The sequence below is a fragment of the Zingiber officinale genome, chromosome 7A, assembly GCF_018446385.1.
Source record: "Zingiber officinale cultivar Zhangliang chromosome 7A, Zo_v1.1, whole genome shotgun sequence".
Taxonomy (NCBI): domain Eukaryota; kingdom Viridiplantae; phylum Streptophyta; class Magnoliopsida; order Zingiberales; family Zingiberaceae; genus Zingiber; species Zingiber officinale.
Genome location: NC_055998.1, coordinates 109,322,192 through 109,348,978, shown reverse-complemented (window position 1 = coordinate 109,348,978; position 26,787 = coordinate 109,322,192). Strand labels below are relative to the sequence as shown.

Here is a 26,787-nt window from a genome sequence, read left to right as displayed (position 1 = left end):
GATAACTTTCTTGTAAAGAGGAGCAACTAAGGTTTCAAATCTCATTGCGAGGTAGAGTTACAGTGGTCAGAATGAAACAGGTTCCTATTGTTTTAATTTGTGCTTTCAAATGTCGTTGGTTGCTCCGACAAGGAGCAGAAGGGGAATAAAGAAGACGAGTAAGGGGAAGAGGCAAAAGAGTATGACAAAGGTATTTATAATGATGGAGGTACTGTTGGCGCTCGATTGAGTCATGATGAGGGCACAAAACACATGAAGGATGAGCTTGCAACAATTGGCTACAAAGTGACGAGCTCATGATGAATTTATAATGAGCTCGCGACTCGCTTGTAGAAAAGGATGAGCTAGTAGATGAACTCACGGATGACATACAAACTCATGGATGAATTTGCAGGAACAAATGAATTTGCAGAACTCACCAACCATGGACGAAGTCATCTATGAAGGATGAGCTTGTATACAAACTCCTGGACGAACTAGTTGATGGAGGATGAACTCATGGATGGTGGATGAACTTGCAGACAAAGAATGAGTTTGTGGACGAACTTGTGAATGAAGAATAAGTTTGCATACTGGTGATTTCAGACCTTGCTTGAAGGTCGGTGGGTAGAATGAAAAGTTTTCAGTGCTGACTGGCCTGGAACAAAATTTGGAACACCTGAAGTGGCACTTGTGAAATTTTTAACAAAATTTATATTGTGATGCCGAGTATAGAAATTTGAAGTTTGTGTAAATGTTATTTTGTGTATCGGATATAAAAGTTTGATGTATCTACTGCTTTTGTTCATATTTGATATATTATGTGATAGATGTAAACTTTCTTGAACATACACAAATTTGGTGGGTTGTTTAATTTGGCATACGGTGTGGTTGTTACTCAATTTAATTTATTGTTTAATATGGAACAATTATTTGCCCACACACTGGATATGTAGTGTTGCTCAACATGGCATAAACATTTTGTTCAAGTTTATCTCAAGAGCTTATGCTAATCAGTAATAGTGTTTGATTGAAGATGATAAGAGTTGTCTATATTTCAATCTGACCACAAATGTACTGGCAGTCGATTTTCAAAGTCTGTTTGTCCTGGCCAATTTTATAAAGTACAAAGAGACAGATTGTTCTCACTTAGGAAATCTTAAATGACATACTGAATTTCTGACTGTATATCACTATCACCGACAGGAAACCCATTAAGAGTAGATTCCAATAATCTGCCTCATGGAGAGCGCAAGATCCATGATGTTGAGGAGAAAGTAGCTGATCTTCATTGCAGTGACAAACATGCTGAGGATGCTGATGCCATCTTTGAAAATAAGCCACAACAAGAGTCTAGCTCTTCAAAAGAATTAAATAATGAACTGGAGGCAGCAGTTTCTTGTAAATTTTATCTTGAGTAAGTTTTTTGTTTTTTTATATATATTTTTTGTTCTCTATACTCCAAAACCTTGTTCCTGCTGCCTGCAAGGTCTTTGTTTGCATGTTTCTTCTATGAATCCTTTTTTTTCTGTCCTTTTTAAGTTGAGCAAGTCTTTTTAAAACTAATAGAAAAGAATTAATATATTTGTATTTTGAATTTTTAATTTATCCCAGCTTATTATTTTTTGGTGCAGGAATGGTGCACTTGATTCTTTTTCTGACGTTCATCCTTTGATCAATATGAAGTTGTTGCAAATGCGGAACTCATTCAAGAAAACTCATGGAGATCCAACTTACAACGGTAAACTATCCATGATATAGTTAAACAAGACTTGTTCCTTTATGTTATACAACTGTATGCCATTGAAAACATTTTCACCTATTGATATAGGGAATTCATGTCCCCAGTGCATCAAACAAGGCTTGCCTTGTTCCTCCACTGGTACACACTGTTCACTGGATGGAACAAAAATTGACCAAATTTCTAAAGCTAAGAATATGGGTCTCTTGGAACTTTCCCCTGAGGATGAAGTGGAGGGAGAAATAGTTTACATTCAATCTAAGCTGCTTGATAATGCCATGTCAATCAAGCATAAATATGGTGAAGAATATTTTTTTTTTAAGAACTGCATTATGGTGGTTAAAATAATGTTGCTTGTTCATTTATTTGAGATTCACATTCTTGATTTTCTTTTGTACTATGCAGATGATTTATTGTCGAGGATAGTTAAGAACCTTCCTCATGAGCTAAATGAATCAACTAAACAGAAATGGGACTTAATCCTTGTTAATCAGTTTTTTCATGAAGTTAAAGAGGCAAAGAAGCGAGGGAGAAAAGAGAAGAAGAACAAAGAAGCTCAGGCTGTATATGCTGCTGCTGCTGAAGCAGCAGCTGTTTCATCAAGAAACTCATTAAGGAAAGACAACAATGATGAGATTATAGCAGCTGCTCAAGAAGTGAAGTTTTAACTTTATTATTAATTAGTTCTCATGCATAGAACTTGTTTCTTAATCTCCTTATTTCCTTATTTATAGATTCCTGCAAACTTAAACGCTGCAACTGGGAGAGCTGGTTTGCCATTGGTACCTAGGCCAAAGGAGGTTCTTAGGTCAGCTGTTTTAAAATTGACGTCAGATAAGCAGTCTATGGCTTTTCAGATGCCTGAATTCTTGAAAGACAATGTATTGTCTTGTGAAATATGCATGCGAACTGAGACAATGTTAAATCGCATCTTTGTCTGTTCAACCTGCAAGGTAGGTTGCATCTCTACCTTTGGTACTTTAAAATATCATTTCACTAAGACTACTACATATTGCAGGTTGCTGTTCATTTAGACTGCTATCAAAGGCTTTCTGAAATTCCAGTTGGTCCATGGGAGTGTGAGCGCTGTGAGGAAATGTCACTGTCATCTACTAGCCCCCAGAATGTATCTGATGCTAATGATAGAAATGCTATGGTTCAGTGTTGCTTATGTGGTACTCTGCATGGTGCTATGAGAAAGTCAGCAGATGGACAGTGGGTTCATGCCTTCTGTGCAGAGGTAATTACTTATCCTTTTGTTGAATTCCCTCAAAGTTAGCATATTTAGAATTAAATCTGGATTTTCTTATATATGGATTTTATCTTATAATTTGGATTTTCCTATATGGGATACCTTAAGTCTAGGATAATAATTAGAGGTAATTTTCTTGTTTTTAGGAATTTGTTACTATGTTCAGCCATGTAAATCATATATATATTAGGATGCATTATTCTCCAATTGAAGCAATAAGAAATAAGATCATTCTTCCTAAGAAATCTCCATGGTATTAGAGCTCGGTTAGCCTCCATTCCTAGCCATCTTCCATGGTCAAGTATGGCATGACAACCGAAAAATCCAACTATACCTCCGAATTATCTTCTCATTCCCATTAAATATCTACTGTCCCAAATTCTGGAAATTTTGGAAACTCTGAAAATCTCTCCTCATCACCAACCATAAACTCAATGGATAAAACTTTATCCAGTGGTCTCAAATTGACAGGATGCTTATTGCGGCAGAGACAAAGAAGATTATTTAATACGGGAGATTTCAATTCTGAAGGATGATCCAGATTACAAGAAGTGGAAGGCCGAAGATCATCTGATAATGTCATGACTCATAAATTTCATGAATATTGATATCGGTGAGAATTTTTTTTTTTTCTACAGACTGCACAAGAAATTTGGAAACCCATGCGAGAGACTTATCCTAGTTCTGAGAATACATCAAAGCTGTTTACAGTTGAGTCAATCCTTCATGATTTACAATAGGGAGACCTCATGGTGATGCAATATTTCAATACACTCATCTGTCACTGGAATTGACTAGGCATGTGTGAGACTCACGGATGGAAATGCCCCGAAGACAATGCTCTGTATTGCAAAATAGTGGAGTAGAAGAGGACATATAAGTTCCTACTGGGATTAAACAAGAATTTAGATGAAGTTAGAGATTGAGTGATGGGAACTAAGCTTATTCGGAGCCTTCGAGAAACATTTATTTGAAGTCTGTCGTGAGGAAAGTAGGAAAAAGGTCATAATGAGCAGTCAACATCCATCTCCAACATTGGAAGGATTTGCACTTTCTGCCCGTGGTTCCGATCCTCTAAATCATCAAGATACTCGTCAACAAAGGCAAGACCGTGGTGTGATCACTGCGCTAAACATGGTCACACCAAGGACATGTTAGAAGATACACACTAAACCAGCTGGGTGGAAATCATCAAAGTCAAATTTTGACAGAGATAGTCATTCCAACTCAACCAATGCAATTGAGGAACTGCCGGCCACCACTGAGTCAAGTCCATTCACCATGGAACTACCTGAAGTGCTCCAAAAGGTTCTAAATATCACACTTTCTCAGCATACTACCCCTAACCCATCCACCAGCACGCATGCATAAGCAGGTAACTCACATTCTGCATTCTCAGTGTGGGCTAAACATTCAAAATATTGGATTATTGACTCAGGGGTATCAGACCATATGATGGGGGATAAGTCCCTATTTTATGATTATCAATCCTATCACACCAATCTTCCTGTGCACATTGTCGATGGTTCTCAGTCCAAGGTGGCGGGATAAGATCTATTCAACTCTCACTCGAAATTACTCTCAAATCTGTGCTTCATGTCCCTAAACTTGAGTGCAACTTAATGTCCAATAAGTTGACTTTTGATCACAACTGTTCTACTAAATTTCTTTCAAATATGCGTGTTTTTCTGGAATTGGGTTCGAAGAAGAGGATTGGTAGTGGTGAGATGTGCTATGGACTTTATCTCTTCAAGACATCTCAATTTAGGGAAGTCTTAGTGGTGAGTATTGATGTTTCTAAGAGTAAGTTTGTTTGTTATTCTAGTCCTAAGTTTGCCTTTAATTCAAGTACCAATAAAGATAATACAGATAGTGAAGTCATGGCACTATCGGTTAGGCCATCCAAACTTTATGTATCTTGAAAGGTTCTTCCCTCACTCATTAATAGAAGTTCAAAATTATTTAAATGTGAGATCTATCAACTTGTTAAACACACATTCTATCTATCTAATTGTGCCCTATTGTTCATTAAAATCATTCACATTGATTCACAGTGATATCTAGGGACCTTCTCAAATAAAAAATAGTAACGGGGCTCAGTGGTTTGTGACATTTGTGGATGATCATACAAGACTCACTTGGGTTTTCCTTATGAAAGAAAAGTCAAAGGTTGATAGAATATTCAAAGCATTCAATTCCACGGTCCAAACACAATTCAATATCAAAATCCAAATTTTGAAATCTAACAATGCTAGGGAGTATTTCAATTCAATTCTAGGTGAATATTTGTCTAGACGGGAATTGCCCAAGTTCATGTGTCAGTACACCCTAACAAAATGGAGTGGTTGAGTGAAAAATCGTCATTTGTTGGAAGAAACTCGATCTCTTATGTTTTCTATTGGAGAAAAAACAAACTTAGGAAGAGATTGAGAATTTAGCGCATCTCACACCTGTCCAAGAAGATGAACCGAATTCAATTACGGTGGAAATTAGCACAAGAGGTGAGAATGAACTAGAAGAAAACGGATCAGAGGAGATTCAAGTCGAAGATGATTTGGAACTACCTATTGCCTTAAGGAAAGGTACTTGAACTTGTATTCAACATCGGATCATGAACTTATATCATATGCTGGTCTTTCTCAATCCTATCGAGCATTTATTTTAAGGTTGGATAATGTTCAAATTCTAACAAATATTAAAGCGGCTCTAAGTCACCTGCGTTGGAAACAAGCTATTCAAGAGGAGATTATGACTTTGGAGAAAAACGGAACATGGATAATTACTAAACACCCACCAGGAAAGAAAAATGTGAGTTGTAAATTGACTCTTTACCCTGAAATATAAGGCAGATGAGAGCATTGACAGACTCTAAGCCCGATTGGTAGCAAGAGACTTTACTCAATCCTATAGTGTTGATTACCATGGGACCTTTGCTCCTGTTGCGAAGCTCAACACCCTTCAAATACTTCTCTCATTAGCAGCAAACTTGGACTGACCCCTTTGTCAATTTGATTTAAAGAATGTTTTTTATTTTTTTAATGAGATCTTGAAGAGGAAGTCTACATGGAGATTTGTTCAGGTCTACAAATAAGCAACTTCAACAACAAGGTGTGCAAGTTATTAAAGTCTCTCCATGGACTTAAACAATCTCTACGTGTGTGGTTTGGCAGGTTCTTACCGTCAATAAAAAGAACATGGATTTGTTCATACTCTCTTTGTGAAGAGCTATCCTGTGAATAAATTAGCCATCGTCATTGTCTATGTAGATGACATCATTTCATTCGGAAGGGATATTGATGATTAAATGATCCTTGGCAGAACAATTTGAAGTAAAAGACCTTGGTCCTCTACAGTTCACTTTGGGTATGGAAGTGGCTCGATCAAAAAGGAGAATATTTATCTCAGCCAAAATAAACCTTGGATTTACTCAAAGAGACTGGTACGCTAGGATGTAAACCTGTAAGCACTCCTATGGAACCCTTAAAGAAGTTAGGGCGTGAAGAGGAAGGAGTTCCAATAGACAAAGGAATATATCAATGCCAAGTAGGAAGACTCATTTATCTCTCCCATACTTGACTAGATATTGGTTTTGCAATGAGTGTCGTAAGTTAGTTTATGAACTGTCTAATGGAGGATGGAGGAGCACATAGAAATTGTGTACTGAATTCGAAGGTATCTAAAAATGACTCCTAGAAAAGGGTTTCTATTTAAGAAGAATGAATGTAGAGATATAGTTCTATACTCCAACGCAGATGGGGCAGGAAGCCAATTAGATAGGGTATTACTCATCATTTTGGGTAACCTTATAATATGGAGAAGTAAGAAATAGTCTGTGGCTTCTTGAAGCTGAGGTTGAACTAAGAGCTTTAGCCATAGTAATTTGTGAGGAATATGAATGAGGCGAGTTATGATGGAGTTGGGATGAGTATGAGAATACGGTGAACCTGAAGTATATAATCAAGTCACTATTAGCATTGCAAATGATCCAGTTCATCATGAGAGAACAAAACATATAGAGATTGATCAAAACATTTTATAGCCGAGAAAATTTTGAACTTGGAAGTGCAATTGATCTATACTCCTACACGAGAGCAGACATCTTAACAAAGTAGGATCTAACTTTGAGGAACTATGTAACAAGTTGGGCATGTGCAATATGTACAACCAAAAAGAGGGGGAGTGTTGAATTTCCCTCAAAGTTAGCATATTTAAATTTAAATGTGGATTTTCTTAAATCTGTATTTTCTTATAATCTGGATTTAATACTATAATCTAGATTTTCTTACATGGAATACCTTAAGTTTAGGATGATAATTAATGGTAATTTTCTTGTTTTTAGGAATTGATTACTATGTTCAGCCATGTAAATATTTGGATGTATTATTCTCCAATTGAAGCAATGAGAAATAAAATTATTCTTCCTCAAAAATCTTCATTTTTATAATAATTAATATTGTATTAGTTCTCTTAATTTTATTTGCATGTCATGTCTAATATAAGGAATTGTATTCTTCAGTGGTTGTTGGAGACAAGTTTTAGGAGAGGACAAGAAAACCCCATTCAAGGATTGGTAATATTTTTGCTATAATTTATATGACAACTTGTTCGATTTATCTTAAATTCATTTTACATCAAACTATTTTTTGCATATGAATCCTATTTAACTTATGATTTTTTTTTTGGTATTCTATTGCACATTGTAAGTAGAATATTTCTTTGACATTTGTTGTTTGCAGGACAATAGTTTCAAAGGGAAGGACACCTGCTCTATATGCCATCTCAATGTTGGTTCATGCCTAAAGGTATGTCCTTTTCTATAGTATAATGGAACATCTTAGAAATTTAAAAGTACAACCATTTGTTGACTATGTATTCTACCTTCCAAATGCAGTGCAGTTATGGAAATTGTAAGTGTCATTTTCATCCTTTCTGTGCTAGTAGTGCTGGGTTTTACATGAATGCCAAGGTTACTGGCAGCAGCATACAACACAAGGCCTATTGTGGCAAACATAGTGTAGAACAGAGAGAGGTAATACAATTCTGCATTGTATTTTGTCCATGTCTTTCTTTAACTTGAATGGATTTGTATTTTTTTCCGCTTTATCTTGCCTCCTAATATGAATGTCATAAAGTATCAATCATTAGAATTATAAGATATGGATCAGGGCCTTATTCTTTTGCGAAAACTTGTATAAAAATAGAGAGGAAAGGAGAGAAGGGAAAGGAAATATAGCCTTTATAAATATCTCTTGTACATTGTATTCACCTTTAAACAGTATCTGCTGTATCTCAATGTGGTTTGGTTCTTTTTTATAGGCAGACAACCGACAGTGTGGAGTTGAGGATCTTAAGAGTTTAAAACAAATAAGGGTGAGTCTCTTCTTTGTCTTCTAGTTGGAGATAAAGAGTTTCTTTTTTTCTTCATTGCTCAAAGATCCCATTTCAATTTTAATTTTCTCTCAAAAGTAAAATACTTTAGTTTCATCTATAACATTAAATATTTTCGTGGATAAATTATTTGCTGTTTGTTATTCTATTCCCAATTTAATTGTTGACAAAATGCAATAGAAGTTGCAAAGTACCATAAATTCAAACTAAAGACATCACTATAGAATAGTGTTATGTTATAAGATACAATACTAGTGCTTTTCTTGGTAGATGCAACCTTGCAGGCAAAGTTTTATCGACTTTTATCTCATAAAACATGGTTAAATCTTTATTTGGAGTACCAAGTTCTTTTCTAGAATCTAGTTTGTGCTGATTCATGTGGTAGTTATAAAATAATAACAACACTCGAACCTTTATTTCACTAAGTGGGGTTGCCTATATGGATCATACTCATGTGGTAGTTATAGAAATGTACACTAATTTAGTGTTTCATAGTCATTTTATTTGTCTTTCTTTCTTCTCTCTTGAACATATCTATGGCATTAACTTTGACTTATATTTATTGCTTATTTTGTTTTTATCTAATTCATTGCATGACGACTCAAATACAACATTTATAAGATGACGCCCAATTTAAAAATAGTGGTAAAAAACATACTCGGTGAGTCAAGAGGACAAGCATCACCAAATAAAAATTCTTAGTAGTGGAACGAGGAAGTACAAAAGAAATTAAATGAAAAAAAGAGCAACCTATAAGTTATTCTATACTTGTAGGAATGAAGAAAATTTAAAAAGTATGCAATAGTTAAAAAAGAGGCCAAGAAAGCATAGAGTGAAGTCAAGAGTAAAACTTTTGAATGCTTGCATCGATAATTTAATACAAAAGGAGAAAATAATATCTATAGAATAGTTAAAGCGAGACAACTTACCTAAATAAGAAACATTATAGATGAATTTAATATGGTACTAATGATGGATGAGGAAATAAAGTGGCTGGGTATTTTTATCAAATTTTTAATGAAAGCTTAGGTGACCTACTTATGAAATTTATGTAGATTAGAGTATAACATTTTAAATTTTTAGCAAAGAATTCAAATTTAGAAGTAGAAGTTACATGTGATGAAAAATAGAAAAGTGGCTTGACTTGATGATATTCCAATCCAGGTATGGAAGTTCCTAGGGAAGCATAGTGTTAATGACTTATGGAGTTAAAAACAAAGAAAATGCCAAATCAACGAAGTGCAAGTACTTTAGTTCTCCTATATAAAAACAAAACATACAAAATTATGCAAATTACATAGACATTAAGATAATGACTGTCGCTAGCATAGAAAAAGCATATGATGAGGAAAATTATGTAAAGAATTTTAGAAAAAAGTGTTTGTGTAGCGTATATTGAGACAATTAAAGATATGCATGATGATATAATGACAAGTGTGAAGACTTTAAACAGATTTACCGAAATGTTTCCTATAAAAATATGATTACATTAAGAATCAGTTCTATATTCATATCTTTTTTATAATAGTTATGGATGAACTCATTGGATACATCCAAGGTAAGTTATCATGATGCATGTGGGTAATAGATGATATTCTTTTGGTTGATGAGACTCATGAAAGTGTAAATGCTAAGCTCGAAATTTGAAGGGAGATATTGAAAGTTAAAGATTTTAGACTTAGCAGAGTAAAGATAAAATATATGAAATTTAAGTAGTAGCAGACGTAGTAAAATAATTGCTAAGATAAGAGATTATGAGTTACTTATAATTGAAATTTTTTAATTATCTAGGGTTTTTTTGCAAAAGGATAGAGGGGTTGATAAAGATGGTTGAAATGAAGGGGATCAAGTGTTCTTTGTGATCATAAGGTATCTCTAAAGCTTAAAAGAAGTTTCTATAAAACTGTTGTTGGACCTGCTATATTATATGAAGATGATGTTGGGCTTTGAATTGAATATACGAGCAAAATATGAGAATCATAGCAACGAAGATGTTAAGGTGGATGTGTGAATATGTAAGGATGAATAAGATAAGAAATGCGAACATTATTGAGAAACTTGGAATTGCACCTATGTGGAAAAAGTTTGACAGTCAGGTTTAAGATGGTACATATATATCTTTAGACAACCAATAAAGGTGCTAGTTAGGCGACAAATATGCATAATAATCGAGGAGTAGGAGGAGGAGGAGGGGGGGGGGGATCTAATTAGAAATAATAAAACAGATAAAATTCATTTAAATATAGGTGATAATATATTAGAGGATCGAGCTCAATGATGTAGGACGATTTATATAACCAATTACACGTAGTGGGATAAAGATTTGGTTGTTATTATCTAATTCTTTGCATGGTTCATTTACATTTAAGACTAAACGGTTTTGACTGTTATTTTAACCATCTGAAATTTAATGTTAGTAGTGGATATACTGGTATGTAGTTCATTTTAACTGTCTCTAATTCTTTTTTACCCTATCCATATTCCTTTTAGTTTGATTAATGAGGGTATAAAATAAATGGTATCATTATGTAAGGTCTTGCCTTTGTTGTTACTACTTTGTGGTTTCCAATAAATGAAAGGCTAAACTCATCCTAGCTGATTGATGGTGCAACTAAATTTATTCTCAATATTTGATATTGTTTTATTTAGAACAACTATGCGGATATTTACAAAATGTTAAGTTTGTAATGTGGCTTCTTGTTAGGATGAGATAGAATAAGAGGCTTCTAAGCAGGGAATCTTGTTAGTTTTTATTAACATGTTCATTCTCTTTTTGGTTGCAAATCCTTAGTTATTTGGCATTGACTTGAGGGATTTTTTTTTTGTGCAAGTGGCTATTCTAATTAAGGCTCTTATGACAGGTTGAATTGGAAAAAGTACGTCTACTTTGTGAAAGGATTATAAAGAGAGAAAAGTTAAAGGTACCAATCTCTGTTGATCCTAATTTTGATTTTATTCTTCTCTTGTTTCTTTAAAACATGTTGCTTTTGTTTTTTTTTTAAATTTTTTCAGGTTGTCGTTTTTTTGCAATAGCAGAATGCCTTGCATAGCTTATATGGTTTTTATTTTCAGTTCTCGTTCCCTTTGTTTTTGATTTCACACTAATTCCTCAATAAGACTTAAATTTCTTATCTCATGTTGCCAGATGAAAGAAATCGATCTATCTTCTTCAATTAAAAGATAAAATTACTTCTTTATGTGTAATAATCCAACAAATATTCAATGACATTGTACCTCATGCAGGATGAAACCTATACCTTCTATTACCCTCTAGTTGAAACATAAAATAGATAAATTCCAACTTGTTATATAGAATAGATAAAAGCAACAAAGCCAACTTGTTATATAGAATAGATAAAACTGACAAACAAGGAAAAAGATTGATAAGATGCTTGACAAGAATAATGAAAGTAACAATGACTGAGGGTCTTTGATGGCGCAATCCAATATTTGAATTTGATTTAGTCTTGTGATAGTTTTTTGCTTGTGATATGAACAAAGAGAAACTAGAGAGAGAGACCCGAGTAAAATTTGATATTACTATATTTACAAGAGGATTGTTCTATTTTCTATTTCTATATTTACTTGGAGGATAGGTAGTAAGAGGGAATGAAGAGACAAAAAAATATACGTATATTATCTTTCATCCTCTCTATTCCATTCATCTTGTTTACTAGGATGAAATAAGAAGGAAAGAAATGTTGTCAATTGTTTGTATTTATTTGATGTTTGAACTTCATTTCCCTCCATTTCTTCCTTATTTGGGAGGAAATTAAATAGAAGAATTGGATGGGACTAAATTCCTTCATCTACTGAATTTCCTCTCAATTTGATATTTTTATTTCTTTTCTTTGCCTCTTTCTTTCATCTAAGCAAACACAGGGCTTTAAATGAGTTGAGCAAAGCATGACTTTTATCTTTTTCAAGATTAGTTATTAAAAGTCTTATTGAGCTCAAGTAAGCTTGAGCTTGTAGTGTTGTTATTGCCTGTATAATTTAGTTAAAATATTGACCCAATAAATGCAATTCATATTATATTTTCATCTCTCTCTCTCTCTCTCTCTCTCTCTCTCTCTCTCACACACACACACACACACACACACACACACACACACACACACACACACACTTATATATGTTTTTATATATTTGTGTTAAAAACAAGGGCAGCTACGTAACTCCCATCAATGCGGGTCCCGGGAAAGGTATATTGTATGCAACCTTACTCTGCTCTGCATGAGGCTATTTTTGAGATTGTGTTAAAAACAAGAACTATGATAAATAATCAAGCGTAAGACAAATTAATAAACACATTTATTCATTTCTTGAATAAATGTTAAGGTGGATGTGTGGACATACAAAGATTGACAAAATAAGAAATGAGAGTATTAGAGAGAAAGTCGGAGTTGCATCTATTTGGAATAGTGACTAGCACATAAAGGAGATATTTACCTTGACTATGCCTAGATTTGAACCCCAGATCTTATGGTGACAATACCTTATGTGCTAGCCACTAGATCATCCCGAGGACGTTGAGATCATTTGTGTTTAAGGTTATTTATTTTGTTTAATATTATATCAAATGAACAGAAGAAACAAGATCTGATCGAGAATACTGAGTATCACAAACATTTTGCTTATTAAGCAAACAACTATAAAGGTTCAAGAAAGAGAGAGAAGTGAGACATATTTCATTGGAAAATATTAGGATTTCAATATCTACAAGATGTAGGAGATTGAGTTTTTTATCATTTTAGTCTGGTTGGAGAGGTAGATGTTAGGAAAGACAGGAAAAACCAACATTAACTCTTGAAAAAAATAGAAATTTTGGCAAAGAGATAATAACCTATCTCCATTAAAGTTGTGCAACCAAAAATAAATGAATATATATATATATATATATATATATATATATAGAGAGAGAGAGAGAGAGAGAGAGAGAGAGAGAGAGAGAGCTATTTTATCCTGCAGATGTTGAGCTGCGAGCTTCATCTGTGACTGCATGGTTTCTGTTTTTTTTTTTTTGATATTTTTGTTTAATTTTTTAGCTTATGTCATTTAGAGTTTTGACTTTTAAGATTTAGGGGCTAGGTTATAATATTAAGCATAAACAACAACAACAACCGAGCCTTTTCCCACTAGGTGGGGTCGGCCGTATGAATCCTTTTACGCCATTGAGCTCTATCTCCTATTATATCATCATCTATATTTAAATAAATTTTATCTTGTTTTATTGTTGCTAACCAAGTCTTTTTTTTGTCTTCCTCTTCCTCGTTTGATATATGTGTTTATCATAGTTTCACATCGCCTAACTGGAGCATTTATTAGTCGCCTAAGTATGTGTGCGCATCATCTTAAACGTGTCTCTCAAGTTCATTCCTCGATAGATGCAACTCCGACTTTCTCTCTAATGCTCTCATTTCTTATTTTATCCATCTTCATATGCCCACACATCCACCTTCATCATCTTCTCGCTCATGTTCTCGAGTCATAGCCCAACATTCTGCTCCATATAACATAGCAGGTCTAACTGCGGTTTTATAGAACTTACCTTTAAGTTTAAGAGGTACTTTACGGTCACATAAAACACTCGACGCTCCCCTCCATTTCACCCATCCTGCTTGTATTCTATGTAAGACATCTCTCTCAATCCCTCCATCATTTTGTAAAAATGATCCTAAATATTTAAATCGCTCGGTTCCAGGCAACTCGTCCTCTCCTATCTTAACAATTGTTTCATTACTTCTAATATTGCTAAACTTAAATTCCATATATTCTATTTTTAATCTACTAACCTTAAAACCTTTCCCTTCTAGTGTTTCCCTCCAAGATTCTAATTTAGCATTTACTCCTTCACATATCTCATCTACCAAAATAATATCATCTGCAAACAACACGCACCACGGTACTGTGTCTTGGATGTGCTCAGGAGTTCGTCCATAACTAGTGTAAAAAGATAGGACTTAGGTCGATCCTTGTAACCCTATCTTTATTGGAAATGCTTTGATTCATTTCCAAGTTTTACTCTTGTTATATCTTCATACATATCCTTAATTAGTTCAATATATGTTACGCTATCATAAGGTTTTTTAAGTCAATGAATATCACGTGTAGATCTCGTTTTTGCCCGCGATATTTTTCAATTAATTGTCTAAGGAGATACATAGCTTCTATTGTCGACCTTCTAGGCATGAACTCAAATTGATTTTTTGTCACTGTGGTCTCCTTCCTTGATCTTTTTTCTATAACTTTTTCCCAAAGTTTCATAGTATGACTCATTAGTTTAATACCCCTATAGTTTGCACAATTTTGTATGTCTCCCTTGTTCTTATATAAGGGAACCAGAGTCCTTATCCTCTATTGATCGACATTCTTTTTGTTTTCAATATCATGTTAAATAATTTTGTAAGCCATTCAATACCTTGTTTCCCTAAGCACTTCCATACCTCTATCGGAATATCATCTGGTTCAACAGTTTTTCCATTGTGCATCTCATTTAAAGTTTGTTTTACTTTTGAAGTTTGAATTCTACGATAAAAATTAAAATTCCTATGCTTATTTGACCTAATTAAATTACCTAAGTTAAGTTGGTCACCTAAACCTTCATTAAAAAGTTGATGAAAATACCTCTTCCACCGCTCTTTTATTTCTCCATCATGTACTAATACCCTATTACATTCATTTTTAATACATTTTATTTAGCTAAGATCTCTTGTTTTCCTTTCTCTCACTTTAGCTATTTTATAAATATCTCTTTCCCCTTCTTTTGTATCCAATTTTTGATATAACCGTTCAAAAGTTTCATTTTTTGCTTCACTTACTACTTTCTTAGCTTCTTTCTTGGCTATTGTATATTTTTTTAAGTTTTCCTCGTTCTTACAAATATATAATTCTTTATAAGCTATTCATTTTTCCTTCACTTTCTCTTGTACTTTCTCATTCCACCACCAAGATTCTTTATTTAGTGGTGCATGTCCCTTTGACTCACCGAGTACACTCTTAGCTACTATTTTCAACTTTGATATCATCTTATCACATGTTGTATTAGAGTCATCGTATATTTCACCTAATGCTTGTATTTCTACTTTCTCCTTAAATATATTTTGTTTCCCATCCTTTAACTTCCACCACTTAATTTTAGGAATTGTATATATTTTCTTTCTATTGATACTATGTTTGAGCGTATATCCAACACTACTACCCTATGTTGGGTAGTTAAGCTTTCTCCAGGAATTACTTTGCAATCTTTACAAATCTTTCTATCCTTCTTCCTAACCATAAGAAAGTCAATTTGCGATTTATTATTCCCACTTTTGAATGTGATTAAGTGTTCTTCTCTTTTCTTAAAAAACGTATTAGTTAATATAAGGTCATATGCTATCGCAAAATCTAATATAGTTTTCCCTTCCTCATTCCTCGTTCCAAACCCATAACTCCCATGTACTCTCTCATATTCCTCATTTTTCACGCCGACATGCCCATTTAGATCACCTCCTATTAAAATCATTTCATTTGATGGAATATTTTGTAATATTTCATCTAAGTCCTCCCAAAACCTTGATTTGGTAGCTTCATCTAATCTTACTTGTGGTGCATATACGCTAATTATGTTCATAGTTTCTTTCGCCACTATTATTTTAAGGGCTATAATTCTATCCCCTTTTCTAACTACTCCTACAACTTCATCCTTTAACAAACTATCTACAATGATATCCACTCCATTTTTTGCTTTACTCTTTCCAGTATACTATAACTTAAAACCTGAGTTCTCTATCATCTTTGCCTTCTCACCTGTCCATTTTGTCTCTTGTACACACAAAATACTAATTTTTCTCCTAATCATCATATCTACTATCTCCATTGATTTACCAGTGAGAGTTCCTATATTCCATGTTCCAAATCTTAGATTATTAGTTTTCCTATTATATTTGTTCTTATCTAACCTATGATGTTAGAACTTTTGCTTATTTATCACTACACCTGAGTTCTGGAAATGTAGCGGTCCTTGCTGAGACGTTACAGTCGGACCCTGTAACGCGAACTCTTGCATATTTATCACTACACCCAAGTTTTGGAGATGTAGCAGTCTTTGCCGAGAAGTTACAGTCGGACTCTGCAACGCGTTCATTCCGGGGAACAACTTAGTATTAGCACAATAGTTTAATGGATTCATTAAATATTTACCATAGTTTGACGCTGACTGGCAACCTAACGCAACCCTCTTCCTTTATCCGGGCTTGGGACCGGCCATGATCGGTCATCATGGGCGGAGTTGGTTATAATATTAAGCACAAAAAAAAAATGTTAGGTGTGCACGGGGTGTGCGACGTAAGGTCCGTGACATATCAAACCTTTATCTATATATATATATATATATATATATATATAGGCTTGGGTTTGGTCTAGGGCCTTGATCCTGTAGGTGTTTCCTGTTACAGTTTTTGTTGGATGTTGAGGTGTTGACACTACTAGGGAGTGATCTTGTGAGGTGTGATTGACAGATAATTGAGAAGGGTACCTTTGTGTCTGTTCTATTTTTCTTTGGATAGAAAGGGTTAAGTTTCTGATGGTAATTGTCATTTGTCTTTTCCTCCAGCAAGTGTGGAGGGCTTGTATGGGACTGATGATTTTGATGAAGAAGCAAATGACATTGCAAAAAGAAGTTGATGATGGAGAATGGTTGAAAAGGAGTTAGAAGAAAAATTGACAATGTACACACATGATGGTCTTATAGATTTCACAAGCTAACGTTTGGGTTTCTGTGCCATGTGTTGGTGCTAAACATGCTTGGATGAAGGATCTGCAAGTTCTTAGCTGAGGAAGACGCGCAGGCAAAGGTGGAGATAAATTTCCTTGCTTAGGAGCTCATGGGCCTGGTAACAGGGTCACCAATCATGGTTGATGGATATAGCTACAACATCTTATACAACGACATCTTGTTTAATCCTGATAAATCGGGAAGTGGTAGGGAGATTCTTTATATTGACTGGCAACAAGTAGCTTCCTGTTTTGATTGTTGCACAGGATGAGCAGTGATGGGTGTTGGCCTGTTTAGGAAAGGAAGGAAGATTGCTGATGAGAAATGGACAGGGAGAGGAGGTGAGGGAGATTTTTGAGAAGTTATCAAGAGAAAGCTGTCATTCAGATGAGATCCAGGGTTGCAAGGGAGGTTCACTTCTCTATCAAACAACCTATACCTCAAATAAGAGACCCAAAGCAAAATTTTAGACTGCCCCTTATAATACCAAGTTGAAAGGACTATATCAATCTAATTGAATTACATTAGAGAAAACTATATATATTATAATAACCTAACATATTGATAGTTCCTTATGGGACAAAAATTTCTACGAACATTCTCAATGAATTAGCAAACTGTAGCAGACAAGAAGAAAGTGTTATGCTGTGCTTATTGAAATTACAATGACAAAATTTTATTGCATATAGGGTAAGAAGTAAAAGTTCAAGATCATTAGTTGGCAGCAAAAGGTGAAACCGTTACATCGGCGGCCTCTCCAGGACGACCCCCCACTATTTGGAAGGGAGGTAAATCACGGAGCTTCGTCCAACAATAGCAGCGCATGCGAGGGGTTGAGGCAACCAGTGAGACATTCTGCATTGGGAATCGACCCCAAGCCTATTGGCAGCAACACCCTTGCATGAACTAATTGTGCCAGCCACAAAGTTCAAGATCATTAGTGGCAAAAGGCAAATACGCTCGCCCCTAGCATCTCCGCCAGCCCGTCCCAGGACCAACATAGAGGAGGTAAATCACGGTGATTGAGAAGGCAAGTGGCAGGTGGGGTGAGTTTACACAGGTTGCAGGGATTTACGTCCCGTCAGCCTCGAGATTCGATCCCAAGATCTCATTTGGCAATCAACTTGCCACTTACCAACTCAGCTAAGCCCATGGGGGCAAGTTCAAGATCATTAGTGTAATTATGGATGATGGATATATGAAACAAACTTAATTTAGATCTTGCAATTGATTGCTTGTCTCACCTTGCGTTTAAGGTCAATCAACTGAATAATAGAGGTTTCACATGCATGAGCTTATCTGGTAGTGGAAACATAAGATAATATATCTTTATTGAGAAATTTTAACACCCAATGTTTAGTTAACCAACTCGATCCACAAAAAATTAATGTGCAATAAATGTGCAAAGTAGAAATACAAAAAAGCAATATGGATAATATAATCATGATCAAACACAAATAGGCAGTATGCAATCAGCGTCTTGCCTCACACATGTAAATGTATGTACAATAGACTAATTGTATATATAGTAAAGGGTGTGTTTGAGTATCTCTTTATGTGACACTTGGCAAAATTTGAGATCAATGCATGGTTACCATTATCTGCTCCTCCAGATTGAACAACTAGATCTCAAGCGTCTGGGAATTTGTGTCCTAATCGCCCAAACTCCCATTTTGATCTCCCCCATCTTGCCTAGTGTGCTTCATGTCTCCTCAGCTTCCTGTGCCTATTTGACTCCTTGCTCCACCACTACCTCTTCTCTCTGTCCACAAGAACTGGATCTCTACTCCCCCATCTGCTTCCCTGTACGATCTATCCCACAATGTTGCCTCTTGCAGCCCTAGGAAGCACAACACTTCACGTGTGACTTCCTGCCTATGAGTCTCTTGCTCCTTTACCTGCACTAACTTCCCATGACTTCACCCTGTGCTACTCCCTTTCCCTTCTCAGCGGCCTCTTCCCCTATCTGTAATTTTAATATCAATCACAAACCTCCTCCCCTTCCTGCCCTCTGTTAATCCCAGCTTTATTGACTCTACTGTCTTCATTTGAAACGCCTACATATGCTACATCAACCTCCCTAAGACTAGACACCTCCCACTGCTCACACCTGTGGCAGTTGCTTCTCTTCAGGGTCCTTACATCCCTGCATTCACCTTAGAAATTCCTAATTCTGACTCACTGCCTCTTGTACTCCACCATTTACCGTGCTTCGATCTGTAAAACAAAGATGCATTGTATAACTGCATTGAGGTAATGCAAATACTTATGATACTACATTGGGGTCACAAATAATTATGATACTGCATTGATGTATGAACATATATCTTAATATATTGTCCAAGTCATTGAGATATAAGCAATTGTGAGCATGATCTTCAAAATTGTGATTTGTATCTTAGGGTTTTAGGATCCAAACGAAACAATCTAGATCCTTGTAGGATATCAATTGAAATAAAATTTTATGATCCTGTGATCCGATCCTATATCTACTTATGGTTCCTACATAGATCTTGGTCCCATCAACTTGATTATAATATATTTACATTTTAGCATTGATATTTACAGAAGCAAATAATTAGTTTGCTTGAGAAAGTTTTGTAATATAACATCCTTATTGACTCCTAAGTAGAGTACTTTATAATTAATATTGTTGTTATCATCTATATTATAATTATGATTCGTCTTATAGAGGTTTGTACTTGCTATATAAAAATGAAAAATTAATCGTATTTTTTTTATATATTTACTATATGAAAAATGTCTTTATGCTCATAATATTAGAATCATAATATTTAGAATATTCATATCAACTTTAATATTGAAAATCAATAGATATACTAATTTATATATAGCAAATGTATTTTTTAAAGTAGTCTTGCTAAATTGTTGTGTTTTACGATCCTATGGTTCGATTCTATGCTCATCAGTGTCGCAATAAGTCAATTAGAAAGCATGACAAGAATCAAGATAACTCATGCTTCTTATGAAATCCTGTATGCGAGACTAAACTTAAGACGACAATGAAATCAAAACCTATCCAACCACCAAGTCTGATTCATCTATAGATAACCTCACAGACTTATCCACAACATCCCTGCTTGTTTTCTTCTAGAATCGTTCTTTGTTTTGTAGATCCCTATCTGTATCAGAAGATCACTTACACATCCTTATATCCCACACGCCCACCACTAGGTGGCTCCTACAAACAGCTGCACATAGCATACTGCAAATATGCAAGACAATATATCACATTGACTTTGGTTTCCATCCAACCACAATATTGTTCAGTCATCACACTTATATATGGATTAGACAATTGCAGAGTACAAGGATATAACCCATTGCTGATCTCAATATCTGCCAACATTTAACATCATTTGGGCATTAGCTCCATAACAATCAAAGCCTTCACCTAACTAATGATCACACCCATGGATGAGGTCAATCAATACATTTGACTGCTACAACACCAAGGACACATTGACCATAGGTGAGAATGATCATATATAAGTTCCAACTACCATTCGTATGATGACTTGGCACTGCATAAGTAAAGGGTTATTTACCTACCTTGATGGGTTGGCTTGTTGCTCAATACATCTGATTTGATGTCTAAAGATTCAAACTACATGAACCATACGTTTGAACCTTCAATCAATCAATTGCTGAACTTCCTTGCATTAAAAAAACAAATCTATCACTACCTCTCAATTAAAATTATACTAAAACAATGTTCTATAAATATTAACTAGTTATACAGCTTTCACCAGTATTTTATGTTAGTATATGGCAACAAAATGAATAGAACATGTTGACATGGAAAACATGTCAACAATTTGGTGCGATGATATTGATTGTATGCATAGGATAATTTTTAATATATCAGTATTCACTGCATAGGCCTTGCATGTGCTCCCACATCACAAATGCATTACGTAGTGGGTTGGCTACATACTACCTATTTAGACCTTCTGAAACCTTGTTTAGACTCTGGAATGACATTTATATTTTTGACCACCTCAATAACCTCACTTAATTCTTTCTAATAAAGCACAATTCATCAAACTATAATTCTTGAAAGTAACTCATTTGGACATCTTTGAACATGCCAAAAGCATTGCATCTTATTTTATAGGTTTCAAAGCCCTTTTCCCTCACTTTCTTATCTTTCTTGACATTTACCTGCATGACATTATCCATTCATCTTAACTCTAATGATTTACCAGAGAAAAATATTTCTAATTTGGGCCTTTATATCTTTGCATGGATCATCTTGGGACCTTAAATTTGTGTTTGCATCGCCATTAGAAGATATGATGTTATTGCAATTTTAGTCTCTGGTTTAAGGCATTTATTCAAAAATTTCATCTGATATTTTTTGCTAACGTCTTTTTATGAATGATTAACCCAAAGGCCCAACATTATATGTATATTCAGAGTTGTTTTTTTTTAAAAATTTTGCCACCAAGTTTTTTCTTTGCAGTTATTTCAATGATTGCATAATTCATTAACTGGTTCACTTCTGAGTAAATGACTCATTAACTAGTCCAATTTTGACAGAAAGACTTGGTTCTTTGTTCACATGATATACTTGCTTCGAAAAGGGATTCTACTACATACTCGGCACTTGCAACCAATTCCTTCTTGCATCCTGGTGCCAGTTCAGAATCAGCTACTACATCTATAAATAATAGGTCACACAGTGGAATGGTACTGAGATCAGATGAAGTTACAGTGGACAGTACCTTTTCTAATAAACGTAAAATTAGATTTTCTTTGAGTAATAAGGATGTGGACAGACATACTGATGATAGTTCCACGTCACAATCATCAATCAAACGAAAATTAGCAGAGCGGGATTCTCTTGCTGGTAAACAACTTCCACGGAGATCAGCATCAATGGCTTTCCGGATATCTGTAGATGATGGAAACAGGAAAATTAAGGAAAAAAAGGTATGATCTGCTTTCAATTAATTATTACTGTTGTACTTTTGTTAACTTGTTCGATCCCATTTTGTTATGTTGCAGGAGGCCATTCAGGATCTTGCGTTATCGTCAGATCAAACATCAATGCAAAATCAACGGCCTTCCAAGGGATATTTTTATGTCCCTGTTGGTTCTCTTTCCAAAGAAAGGGCACTGAAGAAGGATATGGAGCCTCATGAGCCAAGAGAACCTGGTGGATAAGTTCAAGGATAAATTATTCAAGTGCTCTTTTCCATTCTTGGTGGCTTTGAGTCCCTGTGGACAAATTTAAAGGTGAATACCAGGCAATCGATTTGCTGATGATACACAAACAGCAAACTGATGAAAGAGGTTCCACCAGTGTTAAATGCCCTGAGATTTATAAGAGGACACTGGTGAAAACAGGGTTTGCCATGCATTCATACAACACCGATGCAGCCCGGAGAAGAAAGTATTGATGTCAACTTTGTTTATATATCAAAGGAAAGTATATTAAAAGTGGAAGAGCTGAGTATCCTTTGATGTATGATCTTAGTTGTCACTGTTAACTGCCAGTGTTGAGCTTGATTACTCACTTCATTGGCTACATGGAAGCTTTCATGGGTAATAGAGATCCCATAGGTTACAGGTTTTGTAAACTTTTGTACATTCTTGGCCTTTAAATTCCCAGCCCTTGTCTGAAAGGACAAGCCCCTTTTTTGGTGATGGTGGTAGTAGGCATGCCTTGAGACATATTTTGCTGGAAATGAAAATTTAACAGTCAAATCCCACATTTAGCATTCAATTAGTCTAGAAAAGAATGTACTATGTAGTGAGAATTAGTCAATAGGTAGATTAGTAGGTAGGAGCAGAATCAGCATTTGGTTGTTGTAATAGGCAATTATGGTTGTAATGATACATAAATCGTAGTCTAAAAAACTACAAGTTGTTTCCATATGTTTTCTTGTGTGTTTCATTTTGGGCGTCTTTTATTTTTCATCTTGGTGCGTTGGATGACAGAACTGTCAGCAAAATAATGTGTTCTTATGCAGGGATGTACATAAATTGTTCATCAATGAGTTTGATATTTAATGTGGCCTGAATTCGTTATATTCACATTTGCGAGCCGTACACGCTACTTCTCATGAGCTGTATATTTCCTTTAAATTACCGGTTCCAAAACCGTACAGCACTTCAGCACACAATGATTAGAATTATTTTGATTGTGAAATCAATTTATATTAATTATAAATTTTATTTCAGCTGTCTTTGTTTATTGTATTAGACAATTATCTGATTCAGTGGCCTTTTAAAAAATAATTCATGAAATTTGTCATTTGGTGAAATCTAGTTTTTATCTAATTTTGTTGTTTTAGGAATGAGATTTTGGGAACCTTCTAATTTAAATATATATTCATTGTTTGGGAATCACGGGGTTAATTTTCGATGGATGTATGCCTCTTGGAAATTTTGTTTTCATTTTTTAATCATTTTGCAATTGGTTATAAGTTGATGATGTGTTTTTCATATAATTTAACGACAGATTGTAAGAGATACCTAAGATGTCTATAATTATCTTTTTACTAAAAATGGGAATTAATATTCTCTTCTTAATACATTTGACAGAATTGGTCTACACTAAATGTGCAGAATTTAGAATAGTGCATGTGCCCATAGTAATTCAAACTTGATGATGTAGCTGAGTTGATTTGTTGAATATCATCTGGGTTTGATAGTTTGAAGGCTTGGCAATGAGATGAACTAGGAAGGCTAGGGTAGAAGGATGACAAGTTGCATAACTTGTGAAATTTAGAGTGATCTGACTACCTTTCCTTTTAAAAAATGACTTTGTCCTATCTCTCTAATACATCCTTTAAGATTTGGTCCAAAGGGTGATTATAATTTGTTTTGATGGATCTTGATACTTCAGTTGAGTTTGACATGCTTTCAAGTAAATGCCCCTTCTAATCTTATTCTCTCATCTGTCCTTGGCTCACCCTCGAGCCTTGTCCTCATCTTGCATGAATTAAGTTTCTGAGCTCAATCTTATACTATAATAAATTTTACTTTTTATAACACGTAATTATTCTATCTACAGCGTGCATCACATGCTGTATAACTGTAAACTATTAAAAATCATAAAACCTTGACATCGCATGCCGCGTGTTACGATTAAGAGCATTCGTAGCGCGCAGCGTGTTGCAATTAAGAGAATTTACAGGACGCATCGTACGTTGCAGTTAAGAGCATTTATAGCGCACACTACGAGTTGCAGTTAGGATGCGATGTAAACTATATATAATTATCAACACCACACAAATATAAAATTAAAACTCAAACAATTTCAATACTATATAATTATTATACCACACATAATTATAATACCACATATAAATACCATACAAAAACAATAATATGATTTCACTTAGTAACAATCCAAATTGATAACAAAAATTTATTTAGTAAAATGATTTCTTTCCTAAAAATCATACATGATAAAAACAATAGTAGAACCTATATCAGTCACATAAAATTATAAATTCAAATAACCAAGCGACGTGTATCCTTGAGAATTTTTTTTTTCAATGGGTTGAATTAGGTCCACTTTCTCTAAAAAAAATTCTATCAATCTAAACTTTTCAACAAAATCTACCAAGAGGAATGTGATACACTTTTGTTTGTAGATGCAATTCGACCTTTTGCAACAACTCCACCAACACACCAATGAAGCAACTCGCATTTAGAATTATCATTGATATCTCCATACCTCACATTCTTCAATTTTAATTGTAAAACAATATAAAATTATTTTAGGAAATTTTATACAACATGATAAATAGCGTCAGAATACAACAAGTTTAAATGCAAGAGTCCGGTAAATACCAATTTGATAAGTAAACTATAGCACTAATTATTAAATAGGAGATTTTTAAAGTTATTGAAACCAAGTTAGATGACCAAAATAATGACTAAAACATACATAGGCGGTCAGAGTGTCACTTAAATGTTAGGACACACAGAGAGTTAGAGGGAAGGTGAATAGATCCGTTCGTTTCTTCGATGATAATTTACAGCGAAAACTCGAATCGAAGACTTCACAATGCTAACACTTTTTGTTTTAATTGGTATCTACCTCCTCAAGATGACTAATCCAAGTGTCGACTCCTCACTCTCATAGATACACTATAAAAACCTCCTCTCCGGGAGTGGAGAAACCTCGTACAAGTTCAAGCACGGGAAATACAAACAAGAAATGCAAACTAGGTTACAAAAGAAATAAAAAATGACTTTACAACATGAATCTTTCTTTACTTGCTCTTTTCTTGCTTTGGATTGTCTCTTCATGGTGGAAAATATAGCATCACTTCTTCTCCAAACACCCAAAAACCGATGACAAAAACTATAGATGAACTCCCCTTTATATGGTTAGTGTTCAAACTACTTTTTGCCTCATAATCAATTAAGCTTTCTCCTAATCGATTGTCACATCAACTGACTGTCCAACAACTTGTAGAATGACTTTTTTTCAAACCCCTAATTGATTGGTGAGTCATGTCAATCTATTCGGCAATTTCTAATTGATAGCCCCAATCGATTCAGAAGCTTTTTTATTTGCGAGAGAAAGCAGCCTAATCGATTCCCGAGTTCTTTGTTCTCTTGCGACAAAGGCCCCAATTAATTAGCACAATTGATTGAAAAAGCCTGAATTGATTGCCTCAATCAATTCACCAAGCCTATGTTCTCTTGTGAATCTTAGACCAATCGATTTCCCAACCTTCTATTCATGAATCATGAGAAACCTTATCTAATTGATTGGACTAAGTCCAATTGATCGCCCAATCTATTCCAACTCTCACTGTGTTTTCACAAAGCACTTCCAATCGATTATGCACTCTCCAATAGATTAGGTACTTTGGCTTAATCGATTGAGCTAATTGATTGTCCAACCCTAAACTCTGAACTCGAGTTTAGGGTTTCTTTGCCCAACCTTAAAGTCAATTGTGACTCGTTGGGCCTTTTCGTTACTTAGCATCCAGTCAAACTTGACCTGTCAGGACTTTCTCATTACCTAGCCCCACTCGGACTTCCGATCACCAAGTGAAGTTCTCCTTGACTCACTTGGATTTTCCTCTTACATAACCTCCAGTTAGGACTAGTCACTTGGTAGACTTCCATATTACCTAACCTCAGTTTGGGTTTTCCTTGCCTAACTGCAATTAAGGCTTTTCTTTACCAACGTATGATCCTCCTTGACCCATTTGGACTATTCTTTACCTAACCCCAGTTATGACTAGTCACTCGGTAGACTTCCACCTGCCTAACCTCAATTAGGGCTTTTCCTTGTCTAACCGTAGTTAGGGCTTTCCTTTGCCAACATGTGATCCTCCTTGATCACTTGGACTCTCTGTTATCTAATCCAGTTAGGACTTCCCGTTCCCTAGTCTCCAGTTAGGACTTCCCTGGATAAGTATTCAGTCTTCCCTTGACCTACTTGACTTCTCTTTCACATATTGACAAACATTGAAACTTAAGCTTGAGCTAATTGAGCTTAGTCAAACTGGTCAACCTTGACATGAGGACGATTGCACCAACAATCTCTCCCTTTTTAATGTTTGACAATATATTTAAATTAGGCTAACCCATTGCCTAATTTCCATCTTCATCCCATGCCAAACAATGAACGAGAATATTCTAACTTCAACTCTACATTCTCCCCCTTTG

General features: G+C 34.9%; 1 protein-coding gene across 4 annotated transcripts in view; it reads left to right on the top strand.

Moving 5' to 3' along the window:
* LOC122001980 overlaps nt 1-23,020 on the top strand; it is a 41,337-nt gene extending 18,317 nt beyond the window's left edge. For 2 of the 4 annotated variants that reach the window (XM_042556982.1, XM_042556981.1), the window contains exons 7-19: nt 1,186-1,396; nt 1,614-1,720; nt 1,811-2,020; nt 2,126-2,376; nt 2,455-2,673; nt 2,739-2,960; nt 7,489-7,542; nt 7,709-7,774; nt 7,864-8,001; nt 8,289-8,342; nt 11,222-11,281; nt 21,682-22,074; nt 22,150-23,020. In XM_042556982.1, the coding sequence (XP_042412916.1) occupies nt 1,186-1,396; nt 1,614-1,720; nt 1,811-2,020; nt 2,126-2,376; nt 2,455-2,673; nt 2,739-2,960; nt 7,489-7,542; nt 7,709-7,774; nt 7,864-8,001; nt 8,289-8,342; nt 11,222-11,281; nt 21,682-22,074; nt 22,150-22,308 (2,144 nt within the window). In that variant the 3' untranslated portion in view covers nt 22,309-23,020. Of the gene's footprint in view, nt 1-1,185; nt 1,397-1,613; nt 1,721-1,810; nt 2,021-2,125; nt 2,377-2,454; nt 2,674-2,738; nt 2,961-3,443; nt 3,614-7,488; nt 7,543-7,708; nt 7,775-7,863; nt 8,002-8,288; nt 8,343-11,221; nt 11,282-21,681; nt 22,075-22,149 lie in introns of those variants that run through there. The other 2 variants (XR_006117546.1, XM_042556983.1) reach the window with 2 other exon arrangements.
* The last annotated feature ends 3,767 nt before the right edge of the window (nt 23,021-26,787 follow it).